General features: G+C 46.1%; 1 protein-coding gene across 5 annotated transcripts in view; it reads right to left on the reverse strand.

The window, feature by feature from the left end:
* The window catches only part of DUS2 (dihydrouridine synthase 2), a 41,163-nt gene that overhangs the window by 6,945 nt on the left and 18,861 nt on the right, over window positions 1-15,357 (reverse strand). For 2 of the 5 annotated variants that reach the window (XM_027119509.1, XM_027119511.1), the window contains 8 exons: window positions 12,388-12,479; window positions 11,526-11,569; window positions 10,293-10,353; window positions 7,775-7,822; window positions 3,981-4,046; window positions 3,733-3,803; window positions 1,652-1,738; window positions 159-327 (listed from right to left, as the gene is read on the reverse strand). In XM_027119509.1, coding sequence (XP_026975310.1) covers window positions 159-327; window positions 1,652-1,738; window positions 3,733-3,803; window positions 3,981-4,046; window positions 7,775-7,822; window positions 10,293-10,353; window positions 11,526-11,569; window positions 12,388-12,479 — 638 coding nt within the window. The other 3 variants (XM_027119513.1, XM_027119510.1, XM_027119512.1) reach the window with 3 other exon arrangements.

Genomic DNA, 15,357 nt, shown 5'->3' on the forward strand with positions numbered 1-15,357 from the left:
CAACACGGCCAAAAATAAATAAATAAATAAATAATAAATTTTTTAAAAAAGAAAAGAAAAGGAGAGCTGCTGGGGGCTGGGGGCTCACCCAAAGCACTTTCTGCAGCAACGTGGCGGACAGTGAGAAATGTTTGTTTTGAAAAAGTGCATAGACATACGTATCTGATGTACTTCTGCATGACCTCCTCCAAGGGTCGTGGACCCTCCTTGAGGAAGATGGATGGGTTCCACATGGCCGCTCGGGCCACCATCACTGAAGAGGCTGCCGTGGCTTGTCGAAAGTCCTCTATATCCAAATATCCTTGGATGTGGTCGTGAGATCCTCCACTGAAAAGCAACAGTGGGGTGAGGGGTATCCCCATCCTTGTACAAGCAATTTCAGAAAAAGGCAACTCCTAAATCTGCCACTTATTCAGTGTGTGGCTTTGGCCAAGTCCTTCAGCTATGAGAGCTTCGGGACACTGGAGATTATAACACACACCCCACTGTGGGGTCAGGAGCACCAAGTGAGATAACAAAATAAAGCAGTCCAAACCGTGCCTGGCACTTAAGAGGTACTCCAGAGCGTTTACCTTCCTTCCCCCTCCTCCCGAACAGTGGCTAAAGCCGGCCCACATCCGAAGGGCGGGGTCTGTACGTGGATACAGGGATCACAGGAAAACCCCCAGGCTGGGGCACCTATATGCCCACTGACGGCTGGGTCAAAACCCTAGAGAGGGAACAGACGCAGTGGTGGTCATGAGAGGAAGGAAGGAGGCCCGGTTTGGTTGCAATTTCCCTTTCAGCCACCCTGCAGCCCCTTGGAAACTGCTCTTTGTCTGTTCCATTAGGAGCCAGGCAGCAGCCTCAGGCCAGAGACAGCACTGTGTGTGAGAATGGGGGTGGGGGAACCCCCCTCAGGTGGCAACAGCAGCAACAGGGTCCAGGGTCTTGAGTAGCCCTACCCTCTCTCCAAGACACCCCTAACACCCCTTGGCCTGGGGACCACCCCACCCTTAGCTCCCCCGTCCCTCCCTCCAGTCAGGCATGCCTTTTGTCAGGGCTTTAGGGCTTCAGAACTTCTCTGTTCCCAACCTGCCATCAGGGTTGAGCCGGACTCCCGACTGGCCCACACAGGCCAGCTCCCCAGTGGCAACAGGACACTGCTGTCTTACTGCTAAGCCTTTGGGCTGGTCATCGGTACCTCACACCTGCCAGTCTAGGTTCTGGTCCTGTCACTGTCCGGGATGCTCATCTGGGCTTTGGTCTGTGACCTGCCTCATGCTCCTGAGCCATGGCTCTCTGTGCTCTGGCTTGAGACGCCTCACCCTACACCCTACACCCCTAACTCTGGGTGTGATGTCACCTTCCCCTGGGGCTGCTTCAGCAGCCACTCTCTTGCTCTCCCTAAACACTCCCACCTCAACCCGTGCATCGGAATGTCCTGGGCCCCTGTCTACTGCATACCTACATCGGCCACTCACCAGAGGCCAAAGGACACAATGGGCCCTTCTCAGCCTCACTGCCAAGTTCATTTTTGTCACACCCTTTTTTTCTTTTCTCTTACAGTCATTTTTTGATGCTATCGCATTCTATTTTCTATTTGTCAGTTCAAATCCCTTCTGAGTGAAGTGAGGCATAAAAAAATAAACGAGGAAGAAGGGAGGCTTACTTGGCTATGACAGGAATGGAGAGGGTTTCGGCGACGGCTTTGATGGCTTCACAGCTGACAGGGTGCTGAGGTCGCTCCTCCCGCTTCCTTGGAGATAAAGAGATGGGGCTGGGGACTGAGTGCCAAAGGTCACGTCACACTTAGCACCGGGTTATGTCAGCCAAATCCTACTGTCCTCCTTGCTGAACCTCAGGAAGGCCATGTGGCCAGCAGGGACAGGGCTCTGGGCTACAGGGGACGGCTCTCCCTGACCTCTGTTGTGCCGGGCAGCAGCAGCACAGGTCCATGCTGAGAAGGCAAGTCCAGCTCTCAAAGGTCTGCAGGTGAGGCATGGCTGCAGGAAGCCGATGTGGGTGGTCACACTGCCACTCCCCAGCTACCCCTCATTTCTGCCAGAGATGAGGGACGGTGCCTTAAGAATGCTACCCCTACTGTCCCGGTCTTGCCCTCCCAGAGGGACTGGGAACAGCTGCCGCCACTCAGACTGGCCACTCCCACACAGCTGTGTGTGCTGAGGCCAAGTTGGGCAGCTGATCCTGGGGAGAGGCACCTGGCACAGGGTAGGCCCAGCAACCAGAGCAGGCCACAGACCATGGCTGTCACAAAGAGCCACAGGGGAGGCAAGACCACAACCCAGGGCCCCTGCATCCAAGGTCAACTGCAAGAAGCTCTTGTGTATGAGTGAGTGAGTCTTAGGGATGCTAAGGTAAGCCCTAACTTGAGCTGTGCACAGGGACAAGCCAGAGAGGTGGTCGACCAGAAAGCCCTTGCCCAGGTCCTATCTGCATGTGTCCCTCTGCTATAGTCTTCAACAAAAGTGTCAGGGGCCACAGGGCCTTAGAAAGCTCTATCAACCCAGCCTCCACCTCCACCTCCCTGCTCCCCCAGCAGTCCAATTCTAGCCCATCTTTAACAACTTTGATGGCCAGAAAGTCCCTCTTTAAACTCACCCAAATCTGTCTTCCTAGTGTTTCCAAATACTGGGAAAAAGGAATAGCTTTATTTATTCAGAAAACACTCTATGCCAGGCACTGTGCCAAGGCTGTATATTCACAATCTCATAAAAGCCTCGTGACAACCCTATCAAGCAGAAATTATCTTAATTTCCAAATGAGGACTGTGGTGCTCAGAGAGGTTAAATGACTTGTCCAAGGATACACAGCCAACAAGCAGCAGACCTGGGATTTGAACCCAGACCTGGGATTTGAAACCAGGCAGTCTGAGCCCAGAGCCTGCTGCCTCCAGGAGGGGCCTGTGTGTACGCGTGTGTGGCCTTTCACCATCCCCTGCTGGCTTCAACACGCACAGCTCTGCTTTTCTGTTTTTATGTGTTGGAGTTCTGGGTTCCCTTCTCTGCAAATGCTGTAATAGATACAACCAGCAAAAAATGCACTGTTCCTACAAGACCCCTGAACTCAAAAGGAACACCACTCAAAAGAGAGGTCACCCTGGCCAAAGTTTGCTGACCTGGGATTCTGTACAAAAGTACATCCTGGATACGGGGAGCGAGTTCGACTGGGAAACCAAGGGTAGCCTTCAGCAATACCTCAGCTCTCAGTAGACAGCAGATTCAAGGACTGTTTAAAGTGGTCACTGTGACAGCTGGCAGTCCAACAAGGGCAGACAAAAGAGGCAGTGCCTTTAAAAGAACAGCAATCTGCCTGGGGTCATTCAACGGAGGAGCTATTGCTGAATGTAGTGTAAAGAAAATGAGATTCAGAGTCAGAGTTCTAATTCCACCACTTCCTGGCTACGTGATATAATTCTGAGCAAATCACTCATTCTCTACCATTTACACGTCTTGAGGGTAGGGGTGTTTCTCCTTCCCATTGGTCTCTCTGTATCTCTAAAGCTCGCTGTAGTTCCTACCACCAGTAGATGCTCAATGAATGAAACAAAGAAAAATGCAACCCCCATAAAGAGTTTGACTGCCCTCTGAACTTAGGGGATATCAATGAGCTATGCAGAGCTAGGCTGTGTATGTAGAAGAGAAGCTGGTAGTCACCTGGGGTCTGGTGAAGAATCATTAAGATGGCTAGGGTCCTCCTTGCAAGTCAGTCACTAGTAAGGCAACCACTCACCTCCCATGAACCGCGATGGCTGCAATGCCGGTCCTCTCTATCCGCTTAACAAGGCTCAGGGTATCTTCCAGCTGAGGGACAGGACCACACAGGGTGTTTACTGAAGCCACAGAGGGAGCAGCTGCCAGCTCCTAAAGTGGGCTCAGCTCTACCCCCTCCTCCAAACATAACTCAGCCCCACAAGAATCATTCACACCCCCAAATCAGCATCCCCAGAGAAAATGGACCTTCAGATGTAAGATCTTTACCGATGGCAGGATGCGAATCTTGCAGGTCACAGGTCTCTGTGTCCCTTTAACAAGAGTGCTGAGGATCTGCAGTGGGGAGAGTACAAGAGCATCTGCCTCTTCTGGAACAAACACCACAACTGCTTGTACTAATGAATTCTGCTCCAGACCTGTGCGGCCCAGTGGCATGGACATGTTTATGTCCATGTACGTGTCCATGTGAATGCGTCTGTTGCACGCATATACATGGAAGCTCCATGAGGGAAGGAGTTCACCTCTTTCTCTGCTAGAGCCCCAGCACCAGCAGCCCCTTGCCTGGTACCTAGCAGTATACATATATTTGGTAAATGAACGAATGAGTGAATGAATGCATGAATGGATCTGCATGCATGCTTGTACAGAACACAGTGATCCTTTGCCAGGGCAAACATCAGAATCACCTGGAGAGCCTAAGAAATACAGAATCTTAGATTCCACCTCATCTTTCCTGAATGAGTCTCTAGGGACAGGGCTTAGGAATATGTGATTTCAAAAGACTCTGCCCAACACATTCCCTCCACAAAATGATTCTGAGGCCTAACCCTGGTTGAGAACACATGGCTCACAGCTCCATTCCTGATTGAAGGCATGTTTCCTGAGTGCTGTTCCAGGATCTGCCAAGTGAGTGAGCAGGAAAGTTTGAGCAGGTCCTGGGCCCTGTCCTCAGGTACCCCCTCTCTTTAGGGGAGTCAGATATACAGGAATGAAACTGGCAAAGGAAAAGACAGCATAGTCAACATATTTTAAAGTGTTTATTTTGCACAGTAATTGCAAAGGACTCCAAATAAAGATCAAGAAAGTCACACAGGAAAGTGTCAGGGAAGTAGCAAGTCCAGACAAAGAGTCAGACATCAAGAAAGGTGTAGATGACACTGCATGTCTGTGACCTTGCTATCTTTATCTTCTTCCCTCATCAAAAATTTTGGGCGAGGCAAGCTAGGGGGAAGGTGATGCCAAGAGCCCTCTTCCAAGAAACTGGATCCCTGTCCAGCAGAGCAGAGGGGACATCCAGGCAGCAGCTGCCAGTCTGGTTCTAGACAGGTGGGGGCAGCAGAGAGCCGGGTCACAAGAACCAGTGAAGGAGGCCTTTCTCTCAGGGACAGGCTAAGGCAGGCCACTCCAGGAGACATTAGACCAAGAGCCTGGACTGATAGGACAGATCATGGGCAAGACAGGGCCTGCTGGCCCAGGCACAACTGCCAGAGACTGACAGGAAGGAACAGTCCCCAGGTGCTGCCCCAGGAGGCTGACTGGGCCTGAGGTCCTAGGGTGACTCTGGCAGGGCTTAAAGGGGCACCTACCCTTTAAGGGAGGAAGAGGGACTGCCAGATCCATCAAGATACACAATAAAATTTCCCACTCTAGTCCTGTTCTTCAAGCTGACAATAAAATCTCCGGAGGGTTCCTTTGCAGGTGCTGACTCAGAATCCTCTGATGTCTGGTGATTTAAGCAACATCAGCTGGTTTGACCCAGTTCTCTGTTTTGCAGAACTTCCTCTTGGTGTATTTTATCCAAGCAACTCTAAGCACCTTCTTCAGTTCATTTTCTGTTGATTTCATGTGCATGTTCAGGACCAGGAAGGAAATTAGTAACGAAAAGTCCTAGCCCTTTGCAAGAGTCACACTGAGAGGAAAGGGCAAATAGAGTCTGTCTTTCGGTCAGACTCTAGCAGAACCTCTCCTGGACCCAACTCTCCCAGATCCAAGCCACACCCCATGTCTCTGTGGCGTGAAAAGTCTGTGGGGGAAAAGGACCTGAGACGGGCCCGTATCTGGGCACATCTACCCACGGGCAGGCACATCTCCCCAGATCCACTGGTTGACTCAGGAAAAGCAGACTTTGGCTCCCCTGGTTGTTGGGGAGGGGGCAGGGAGGAGGACAGGAAAGCACAGGCCTGGGAATCAGTGAGAACTGAGCTCAAGTCCTGGCCCTGCTGATTGTTAGCCATGGCCCAAGTGCAGTGCACACAAGGGGATGCCCTGAGCAGCCGGGGGCCCAGGGAATGTGGGGCAGGGGTCAGAGAGAGGCTATTACTGATAGAGTCTTAAACTGAGGTTCTTAATGCAGGGAGGGTACACCAGAGTCACCTGGGAAGCTTTTTCAAAAGACTGATACCCTCTCCCTGCCTCTGTCTACCCCAAGAATACGCAGAATTCTCAACAGATAGCATCCTTTTTAAAAAATTATTATTGTGGTAAAACATATATAACATACAATTGTCTGTCTTAACCATTTCTAAGTGTATAATTTAGTGGCATTAGCTCAAGATGTCATACAACCATCACCACTATTTCCAAAAACTTTCATCGCCCCCAAACAAGCAGTCTTATTTTGAAAAAATCTCTAAGGTGGTCCTGAGATGTTCCCACAGATGGAACCATGGACCTAAAACACCAAGCCTGGAAGGACCTACAAAGCTCTCATCCAGCTCACCCAGTTTGCCAGCACAATTTGAGCCTGAATCTAATCCATCCCACTCTTCCTGAGTCTCATTTGGCTTTACTGTGGAAGCCTGCATCCTCTCTTTCACAAGGCAAACCCTGTCCACTAGCCCGACCTGGCTCAACCGATCACCCTGCCAACCAGAGAATTAACGAAATGAACTGAGCTTCTGAGGGATAGTGTTAACTCTGCTGCCTCACGTGTGAAATGTGCCCAAAGAAGGGCAGTAGCGAGGACAGAGCCAACAGCATGGGTGGGAGAAGCCAGGACGCCAGAGGATAACAGAAATGCCTGTATGTATGTGCTGTGAAGCAAACCATCCACTACTGAGGCCCCTTCCCTAAGTGTGGAATCCACAGTAGTCCACGTCCACTCCAGCCTGCATAGAGGTGTCTGACTGGAGGTCATTACTTGTGCCTGTCCACACACGGGAAAAATGAGGAGGCACCTAGCCCATAAACACACGAATTTTCCTAGATCCCAGACACAGTAGGGCTGGAAGAATAACAGGGTTGAGCTGCTGACACAGCAGTGGCAGCTCTTAATGGTGGTGCCTTATCCCAAGTTGCTCTAGCCTATGGGAGGCACTAGGAGGCCTAAAGCCCAGAGGTGGAAGTGGGGATGGAGAATGAAAAGGAAATCAAAGGAGCTAAGGGGAGCAGCAAGGAGAAAGCTGGTGAACTGCGAGAGGAAAGTAAAAGGTGCATGTGGTATGGCAGAAGATGTCACTCCCACATGTACTGGCAGCTCACAACACTGGTGGCAAACATCAACCTGACCCTAAGGCCTCATAAACCTGGCCACGAGAATCACCAAGGGAAGGAGATCAGAGGAGACTAACTTCAGCTTACCTTGTATGGCCCTGGCCTGGCCTGCTCTCATACTGATGGTGGACTCTATCAGTGTGCAGGGCACCCACTGATGCTCTCATCAAGCCCCCAGGGAGAGGCCAATCCCCTACATCCTGACACACACAGCCACTGAGCCTGCCCACCACCCACAGGTAGCCTGGCATATGCTCTCATGATCTTCTCAGAAGGGAGAGAGGCAATACAGAAGCGGCTCTAAATGAGTCCCTCAGGACCCCTGGCTCTCTACTGACATGTCCCTAGCCCTGGGCTTTTAAGGAACTCCAAGGCTACTGCAGGCTGGCTCAGGGGTTTCTGAACCTGGCTATATGTCAAAGTCACTGGAAAGCCTTTGAAAAAATTTCCAGACCCCAGGTAGAGTGACTGATTCTCTAAATTTGGGGGAAGGGTAGGGGAGGTGTTCCAGGCAACTCTAGTTCATAGGCATGTTTAAGGACCTCTGCTTTCACTCATGCAGGACTTACCTTCTCAATCTTGTCAGGATCTGATAGCAGGGCAGCTCCCATTCCTCCCTAAGGAAAAGCACACAGAGGGGCTCTTACAGCTGGAGGAGGGTGGCTCCTCCCTGTGGTATGGCAACCTGGCAGTACCCCAGCACTTGCCTCCAAGGAACCAAGGTCCACTGGCAATCGCCTGTGCCCACAACATCAGGGATCAGTTTGATGAATTCTAAGAGCCAGCACTCTGATCCCCTTAGCAAGACCCACAGATCTATCTAGAAGTGGGTTCTAAAAAATCATTTTTCAGGACTGCCCATTTCCTACCCAGGGTCTCAGTGCCTTAATAAACTAAACCCCACCATCTGCCAAGCCCTTAAAAAAACAATGGGTCATTCTTCCTTTGAAAGGAGATCAAATGCGACTTCTTCCTATCCTACCGTCACTTGCTTGGATACCACCTCCGCCAGCAAAGCCACTCAGAGGCACACAACCTCCAAACCTTGTCCAGGCCCTGATCCCCTGCCAGCAACAATGGCCGGCCCAGTCCTGAGCACCCAGACCAATGTCAAACTCTAACAAAAGCCCTAGCTAATGGAATCAACAACCCCTGGAGTCACTTAAATCTCAGCATTAACACCAGGGGCTGTCTCTTAACGGTGTGATTACTGGTGATTTTATTGTTCTTTTTTGTACTTTTCTATATTATCCAAGTCCTGGGCAATGGTATGAATTACTTTAATAAGTGGAGCAGGGGAGAATGTTAAAAATCTGAACCCATTAAGAGTGAGGTGAAGGGGAGAAAAACAAATCCAATAAATATATGCTGTCAAGTATATAGACTACGTACTAATGAATGCTCAAGGAATGTGCTCAGAAGGTTTAAATTCAGTTATTACAGTTTAATTTCATGTTTAAGAACTACACATTAGAACCAGAGAGAACCAGCGCAGACTGAGCCTGCATTTCAGAGGAGAACTAAAAGAACAGAGCTACTAGTCCTGGGCTACCTCCAGATACAAACCTTACAGGCCTTCAGGAAGCCCTGGCCACTCACCCTGACTCCGTCTGTTCTTCACCTAACACATGATTCAGCCCTTCCTTGTTGAATCACAGGATCTAAAATCCAGTCTCACTGCCCCTTCGACAACAATGGCTTTTCCAATTGGTATTTCCTTCCTTCCTCCCTTTCTATTTAACTTCTTAACTTGCTTTTTAGAATAGGCAACATATTAAAAATCTTAAAGGTTCAAAAGGATAAAGAGTAAGAACTCTCCCTCCTTAGAAGGAGGGAAAACTATTCAATTAATTTTTTTAATATGACTTCGGTTTTCGAACCATGAGAAGAGAGCAGATATTCAGCTGGCATGTACTGGTACGGCACACTGGGAGGTATCTCTTCTGACTGGCTGCCAGTCTTTCCTCCCTCTACCCCCACCACTCACCCTGCCTCCCACTCCCAGTCCAATCATTTGCCAGCCAAATCCTATCAAAGTCTGCTCCAATTTGGCTTCTCTTGTCTCCGTCCCTGGTCTCTCCTGTGGACCCAAAACACTCATCTCCGACATCTGTATCCTGACCTCTGGCCTCTTTCCACTTGAATACACTAGACACATGGCTTTCAGATTAGTATTTCTATTTATAGAATATATTTGGAAAGACACACAAGCAACTAGTAACATTGGTTTCCCCTGGGGGAAGAAACTAAGTTTCTGATCACAAGCCTTCTCTGTTCGAAAAAGATCAGAGACATTTAAAATCAAAGTTCAGCTAATCTGGTCCCAACCAAGATTTTCAATCCTGTGTTCCTCTGCTTCCTCTTCACTACCCACTTCCCAACCCTCTGGTCAAATCAAGGTTCCCTGCCTCTACTTCACATTGGTCTCTGGGTCCCTGCTTGTGCCACTCCCTCTGCCTGCAGAGTCCCAAACCTCCTCATCAAGGACTACATTTCCCCACAGGATCCTGAGTTTAAGGGCTGCCCTTCTGCTGCTTTCTCTGAGCTCATAGCAGTCCTGTCTGGTCTCTTCTGATATGACAGTGGGGACACATGTATTGCATCCTCTATTTTTATTCATGAAAAAACAAAGCCCTGTTCACATTATTCTTTCTTTTAACATTTACATCATTTGTTTTATTACTTGGGCACAAGTGCTGTGTGTGTGTGTGTGTGTATTTATTTATGTATATATGTATATGCTTGTGTGCACATTGAAAATTTTTCCTGAACCATTTGAGGGTAATTACATATATCATAGCCCTTTACCCCTAAGTATTTCAGTGTGTATTTTCTAAGAATATGGATATTCTTACATAACCACAGAAGTTATCAACTTCATATATTTTCACTGATACAGTATTTTTAGCTAAACTACCATGGTCTATATTCCAATTTTGCCAGTTGATCTAATAATATCCTTTGAGCATTTTGCCCATTAGTACAGGATCTAGTCCAGACTCAGGTACTGTACTTAGTCGTCACCTCTTGTCAGTCTCCTTTAATCTGCACCCTATATTTGTGAAGAGTATAACAAAATCAGTTTACCTTGGTGGAATACTCTTTAGGACAGCCCATGTTGACGTCGATACCAGCCACATCATTTTCTCTGGAAAAACATGAAGGAGGAAAGATAATAAATATTCAACTTGAGGGTAGGACATAAAGTCAAAGGTATGCATCTGTGCTCATGAAATTCTTAATGTTCCCTGGCCCTCTAAAACACACCAACCCTCAGAAACAGAAGCTGAAAAATCCTGTCTCTAAAATGTGCAACCGCCTCTCCTCCTGGGTAGAGCTCCAGAGGAAGAACATAACGTGCTCACACATGTAGGAAGGGCTAGTTGTAGAGGATTTTGCTAGTTCTGAGTTGTATCAGATAACTCGAATATCGAATGACAGCCACACTGCACTCCATCCCAGAGTTCCAGTTCTAACTGGGTAGTGAAAGCCATAATGCACAAAAGTGACATAAGCACAAAAACCCTTTCCCAGAGCACTGGTTCTGGAGGAAGTGGAGGACTGTCTTTGCGTGCTAGGCTGCACAGCTGGCTTCCTCCAAACAAGTCTCAGATGTAGAAAGGACCCTTTCCTCATCATCTGCTACATACACAGTTACCAGTCTGTGACCAGCAGCAACGACTGCCCAAGCTCCTTCTCACCCTTGCTGTAATTAATAACAATAGCTAACAACTTACTAAACACTCACTACGTGCCACATACTGCAAAGACATTTACATGCATCATTTCATTTACCTTTCCCTATAACGCCAGAGGGAGGTGGTACTATTGGTATCATTTTATACATGAGGAAACTAAGTTCTCAGTGAGGTTAAGTAACTTACCTAAGGTCACACAGTCAGCAGGTAGCAAAGCCAGAATTCCAACCCAGGTCTAAGTCTAAAGCCCCTCTCCTTAACCACATTACTCTCCTGCCTTCATTAATTTAGGAAACAGTAAGTCTTACCTACACTTCATGAGATTTAAAACCTCAGAGTTCACAGTCATGAGAGTCTCTGCAAAGGAAATCTCACAAATAAACACTAAAAAATAGGCTCCCACCCAGAGGTTCTCTGGAGTCCAGACACAGTGCGTTCACGTGAGTCCCAGGGCAGCCCTTGGATGCAACAAATAGAGAAGGGAACCTGAGGCTTTTAACCTGGAAACAGAAAGTAGTGGACTAGGAAGCAGGAGGGTGGTCACCGCCAAAGTCCCCAGGAACAGTAAGACCTCACAGCCCACAAGAGAAGCAAAGACAGTACCAAACAGGGAAGAACTTACACAAGCCTGGCCACAGCAAGAGCTCGCTCTGCGTCTGAAGTCCCCTGGGAACACAAGAGGCTATATCAACCACTGCCCTGATACAGGTCCATATGCATAGACAAACACTCAGGCACGCCATGCACACACACAGACACACACACACATCAGCAAGTGAAGTCCAGCTGGCATTCTCTCAAACAGCTAGCCCACGGGACTAGCTCACTGTTGGAGGCCAAAAGTGGACCTGGAAGGCTGAGAAAATGTCATCAATGCTGGGAATACTTTCAAACATACAAAAAAGTTGGAAAAAATTTATAGTGAACATTCATATACCCACCACTTAGATTCTACAATTAACATTTTGCTATATTTGCTTTATCATAAGGCTACTCATTGTTATCAATTTTTTACAAACCTAAACATCATTCAGGAAGTATTTCTGAAAAAATACCAAGAAATGCCCAGAGCGAGAGAAGAGAACTAGAGAATCACTACAATCCTAACACAAATCTTAACTACTCTTCAAGAAACTTAATTTCTTTTTATGGGAAATATATACAGATTACACAAAACAAAGACCATGATCTGAACAACCAATGCTAGGGAATAAAAATATACAAGTCATGCCAAATAGACAGTCCCTACAATGAAGGAAATTAAATTAAATTAAATTAAACTTGAGACTGGAGGCACGTAACAGACTGCTAATAGCTTAAACCATCTCCAACAGTGTAATCGCTCATGAGCAGATCTCTGAAAACCGTTTAAAGCAGGGTCTTCAGGAAGACTGAAGGCCACTGTGCAATGGAGCCCAGGCGTGTAACACTGGCCCGGCACAAGGCATGAGACGGGAAATGTGCTCTGTCCCGGGATATGGTACCATCTGGAAGACGACCCTGCTCTGCTCTCTTTCGCAGGTGCGGAAGACTACTCGGTCGTCGGGAGCAACAAAGTCGACTGTGCTGAGCGCCTCTGCAAGAGAAGACAAACACACAGGGCCACTCAGTGAAGAAGCAGGTTCAACCTCACCTAACCCCTGGAAGAAAACACAACAAAAGTATCACCTTGAAGGGAAAAACGGGATGCTAGAAGTACACTATACTTGAGAGAAATCAGGGTATACGTGGGAGACTTCTGAGGTGCTGATGATGGTCTATTCCCTGACCTAAGGATGGTGAGTTACATGGTCCCTCGCTTTACAGTTATTTATTAAACCGTGTGCTGTGTTTTATGCACTTTCTCTGCATGGTGTTTACATTTTGCAGTTTTTTTTTTGAGAAAAAGATTTTTTAATGAATTATTCATAGCTTTGGATTCCTTCTTTCTGCAATGTTTACTTTATTATGGAACCCTCAAAATAATACAAGATACAATATATTGTGAATATCTTTCTCATATATAATTGAGTTTTTTCCCACATTTCCTTCAGTCTATAAACCCAGAAATGACCTTTTTAGAAGAAATTTTTCTGCTCAGCTAGAAGTGACCTCATGAATCTTTGGAATCATCTGTACTTTACATTTCTTTAAGAAAATTTTATTGGAGTATAGTTGGTTTACAATGTTGTGTTAGTTTCTGCTGTACAGCAAAGTAAATCAGTTATACATATACATATATCCACTCTTTTTTTAGATTCTTTTCCCATATAGGTCACTACAGAGTACTGAGTAGAGTTTCCTCTGCTATACAGTAGGTCCTTATTAGTTATCTATTTTATATATAGTAGTGTGTCTACGTCAATCCCGATCTCCCAATTTATCCCTCCCCCACCCCTTTCCCCCCTGGTAACCATAAGTCTGTTTTCTACATCTGTGACTCTATTTCTGTTTGGTAAATAAGTTCATTTGTATCATTTTTTTAGATTCCACATATAAGTGATATCATATAAGTGATAACATATGATATTTGTCTTTCTCTGTCTGACTTACTTCACTTAGTATGACAATCTCTTGGCCCACCCACGTTGCTGCAAATGACATTTCGCAATGTTTTTAACATTGAAAAAAAAGATGTACAAAGATAAGAGGAACCTTTTGCCCAAATTTTCCCAGAAGATGTCACTCTGAAGTTCAGCAAAGTTGCTGTTCTTAATTACTTATCTATCATGTGCTAGGTACTGTGAGTGGAGACTTACGATATTACAGTCAATCCTCATTATTTGCAGTTGTGTATTTGCAAATTTGCCTGCTTGCTAAATTTATTTGTAACCCCCAAATCAACACTTGTGGTGTTTTCATGGTCATTCACAGACTGCAAAAAATTTCTGTCACCAATGCACACATTCCCAGCTGAGGTCAAACAAGGCAACATTCTGCCTTCTTGTTTCAGCTCTCATCCTGCAAACAAGTGTCTTTATGGTGGTATATTTAATGCCACTTTTTTTTTTGCATTTTTGTGCTTTTTGTTGGTGATCTCAATGTTTAAAATGGCCCCAATCATACTGCTGAAGTGCTATCTAGTGTTCCTAAGCATAAGAAAGTTGTGGTGTGCCTTACGCAGAAAATACATGTGTTAGACAAGCTTTATTCAGGCATGAAATCATAGTGCTGTTGGTTGTGAGTTCGATGTTAATGAATTAACAGTATATGTTAAATAATGTGTCTTTAAACAGAAAGACACATAAAACAAGGTTATATATTGATCTGAAATACATAATGAAAGAGCGTGACCAGAGGCTTACAGGAACCTAACTCTGTATTTCCCCTAGGAACAATGGTTCTGTATTCGCTAATTTGGTGTTCTTAGCAACTTTATAGAACATAACTATTGCAAACAACAAGAATCTCTCATGCTCTTCATAATGAAGTTCTACAATAGGTACTAACATTATTAGCTTTCAAAGATGACTATCACATGGAAGGGTCCAATGTGGCAGATGGGAGAATATGCCTATCTCAGAGGCTATTCTGAGAAATAAATGGGATCTTTAATGCACGTGAAGCACTTCCATAAAGGGAAGCTGTTATTATCATCCCAGCAACAAACAGATTAGAAGGTTAAAAAGGTGGGGTAACGGCACTGACATGTTGGGAGAGGTAATCGAAGTGATCACCAACAGCAGAGACTTCTCATGACTGGCAGTAAGCAGTCTGTGAGAAGAACGACAAAAACTGAGTGTGTTTATACTATGCTTTTCTGTTTAACATCAAAATACTGAAACCCCTGTTAAAGCACTGGCGAAATCAATTCTGGCACTGTCGTCTATAGGTATTGACATGGGAAAATGTCCTAATAGAAAAGTAAGTGGCAGGGACTTCCAGGGCGGTCCACTGGTTGGGACTCTGCGCTTCCACTGCAGGGGGCATGGGTTCAATCCCTGGTCGGGGAACTAGGATCCCGTGTACCACGCAGTGCGGCCAAAAAAAAGAAGAGAAAAGTAAGTGGCAAAACGTGTATCATGATCCCAAGCGTGTGTGTGTATAGGGGAGAGAGTATATATAAACATGTCATATTTTTATACACACACTTTATGAAATGTGTAAAAAGTACATGTTAATTCTCCTTGTGATTACTCTTCAAGTATGGGATTATGGGGGATTTTCATTTTTTAGGTTATATACATCTATAACACTGAATTTTTCATAACACAAAGAAAATATAAATCTAAAACAAAAGACAAAATTGACAAAAGTTCTAGTGAACTTATATTAAGATTTCACAAGTGTGTATACTTTTCAAAAACCTCAAACAATACTACAACTCTCATCAAAGCAGAATCAGCCTCATCAATAAAGTATAAGCAAAACCACAACGCAGCACAACCACTTCCATTTGCAAAGGTCTTACATGTCCTTTATCTTATTTGATCCTCACTCCAACCCTGTAATTTAAGTAAAGCAGGGATTATAAT

This window comes from Aethalodelphis obliquidens, unplaced genomic scaffold (genome assembly GCF_003676395.1).
Source record: "Aethalodelphis obliquidens isolate GAN/ISIS:26980383/991018 unplaced genomic scaffold, ASM367639v1 scaffold20, whole genome shotgun sequence".
Lineage (NCBI taxonomy): Eukaryota > Metazoa > Chordata > Mammalia > Artiodactyla > Delphinidae > Aethalodelphis > Aethalodelphis obliquidens.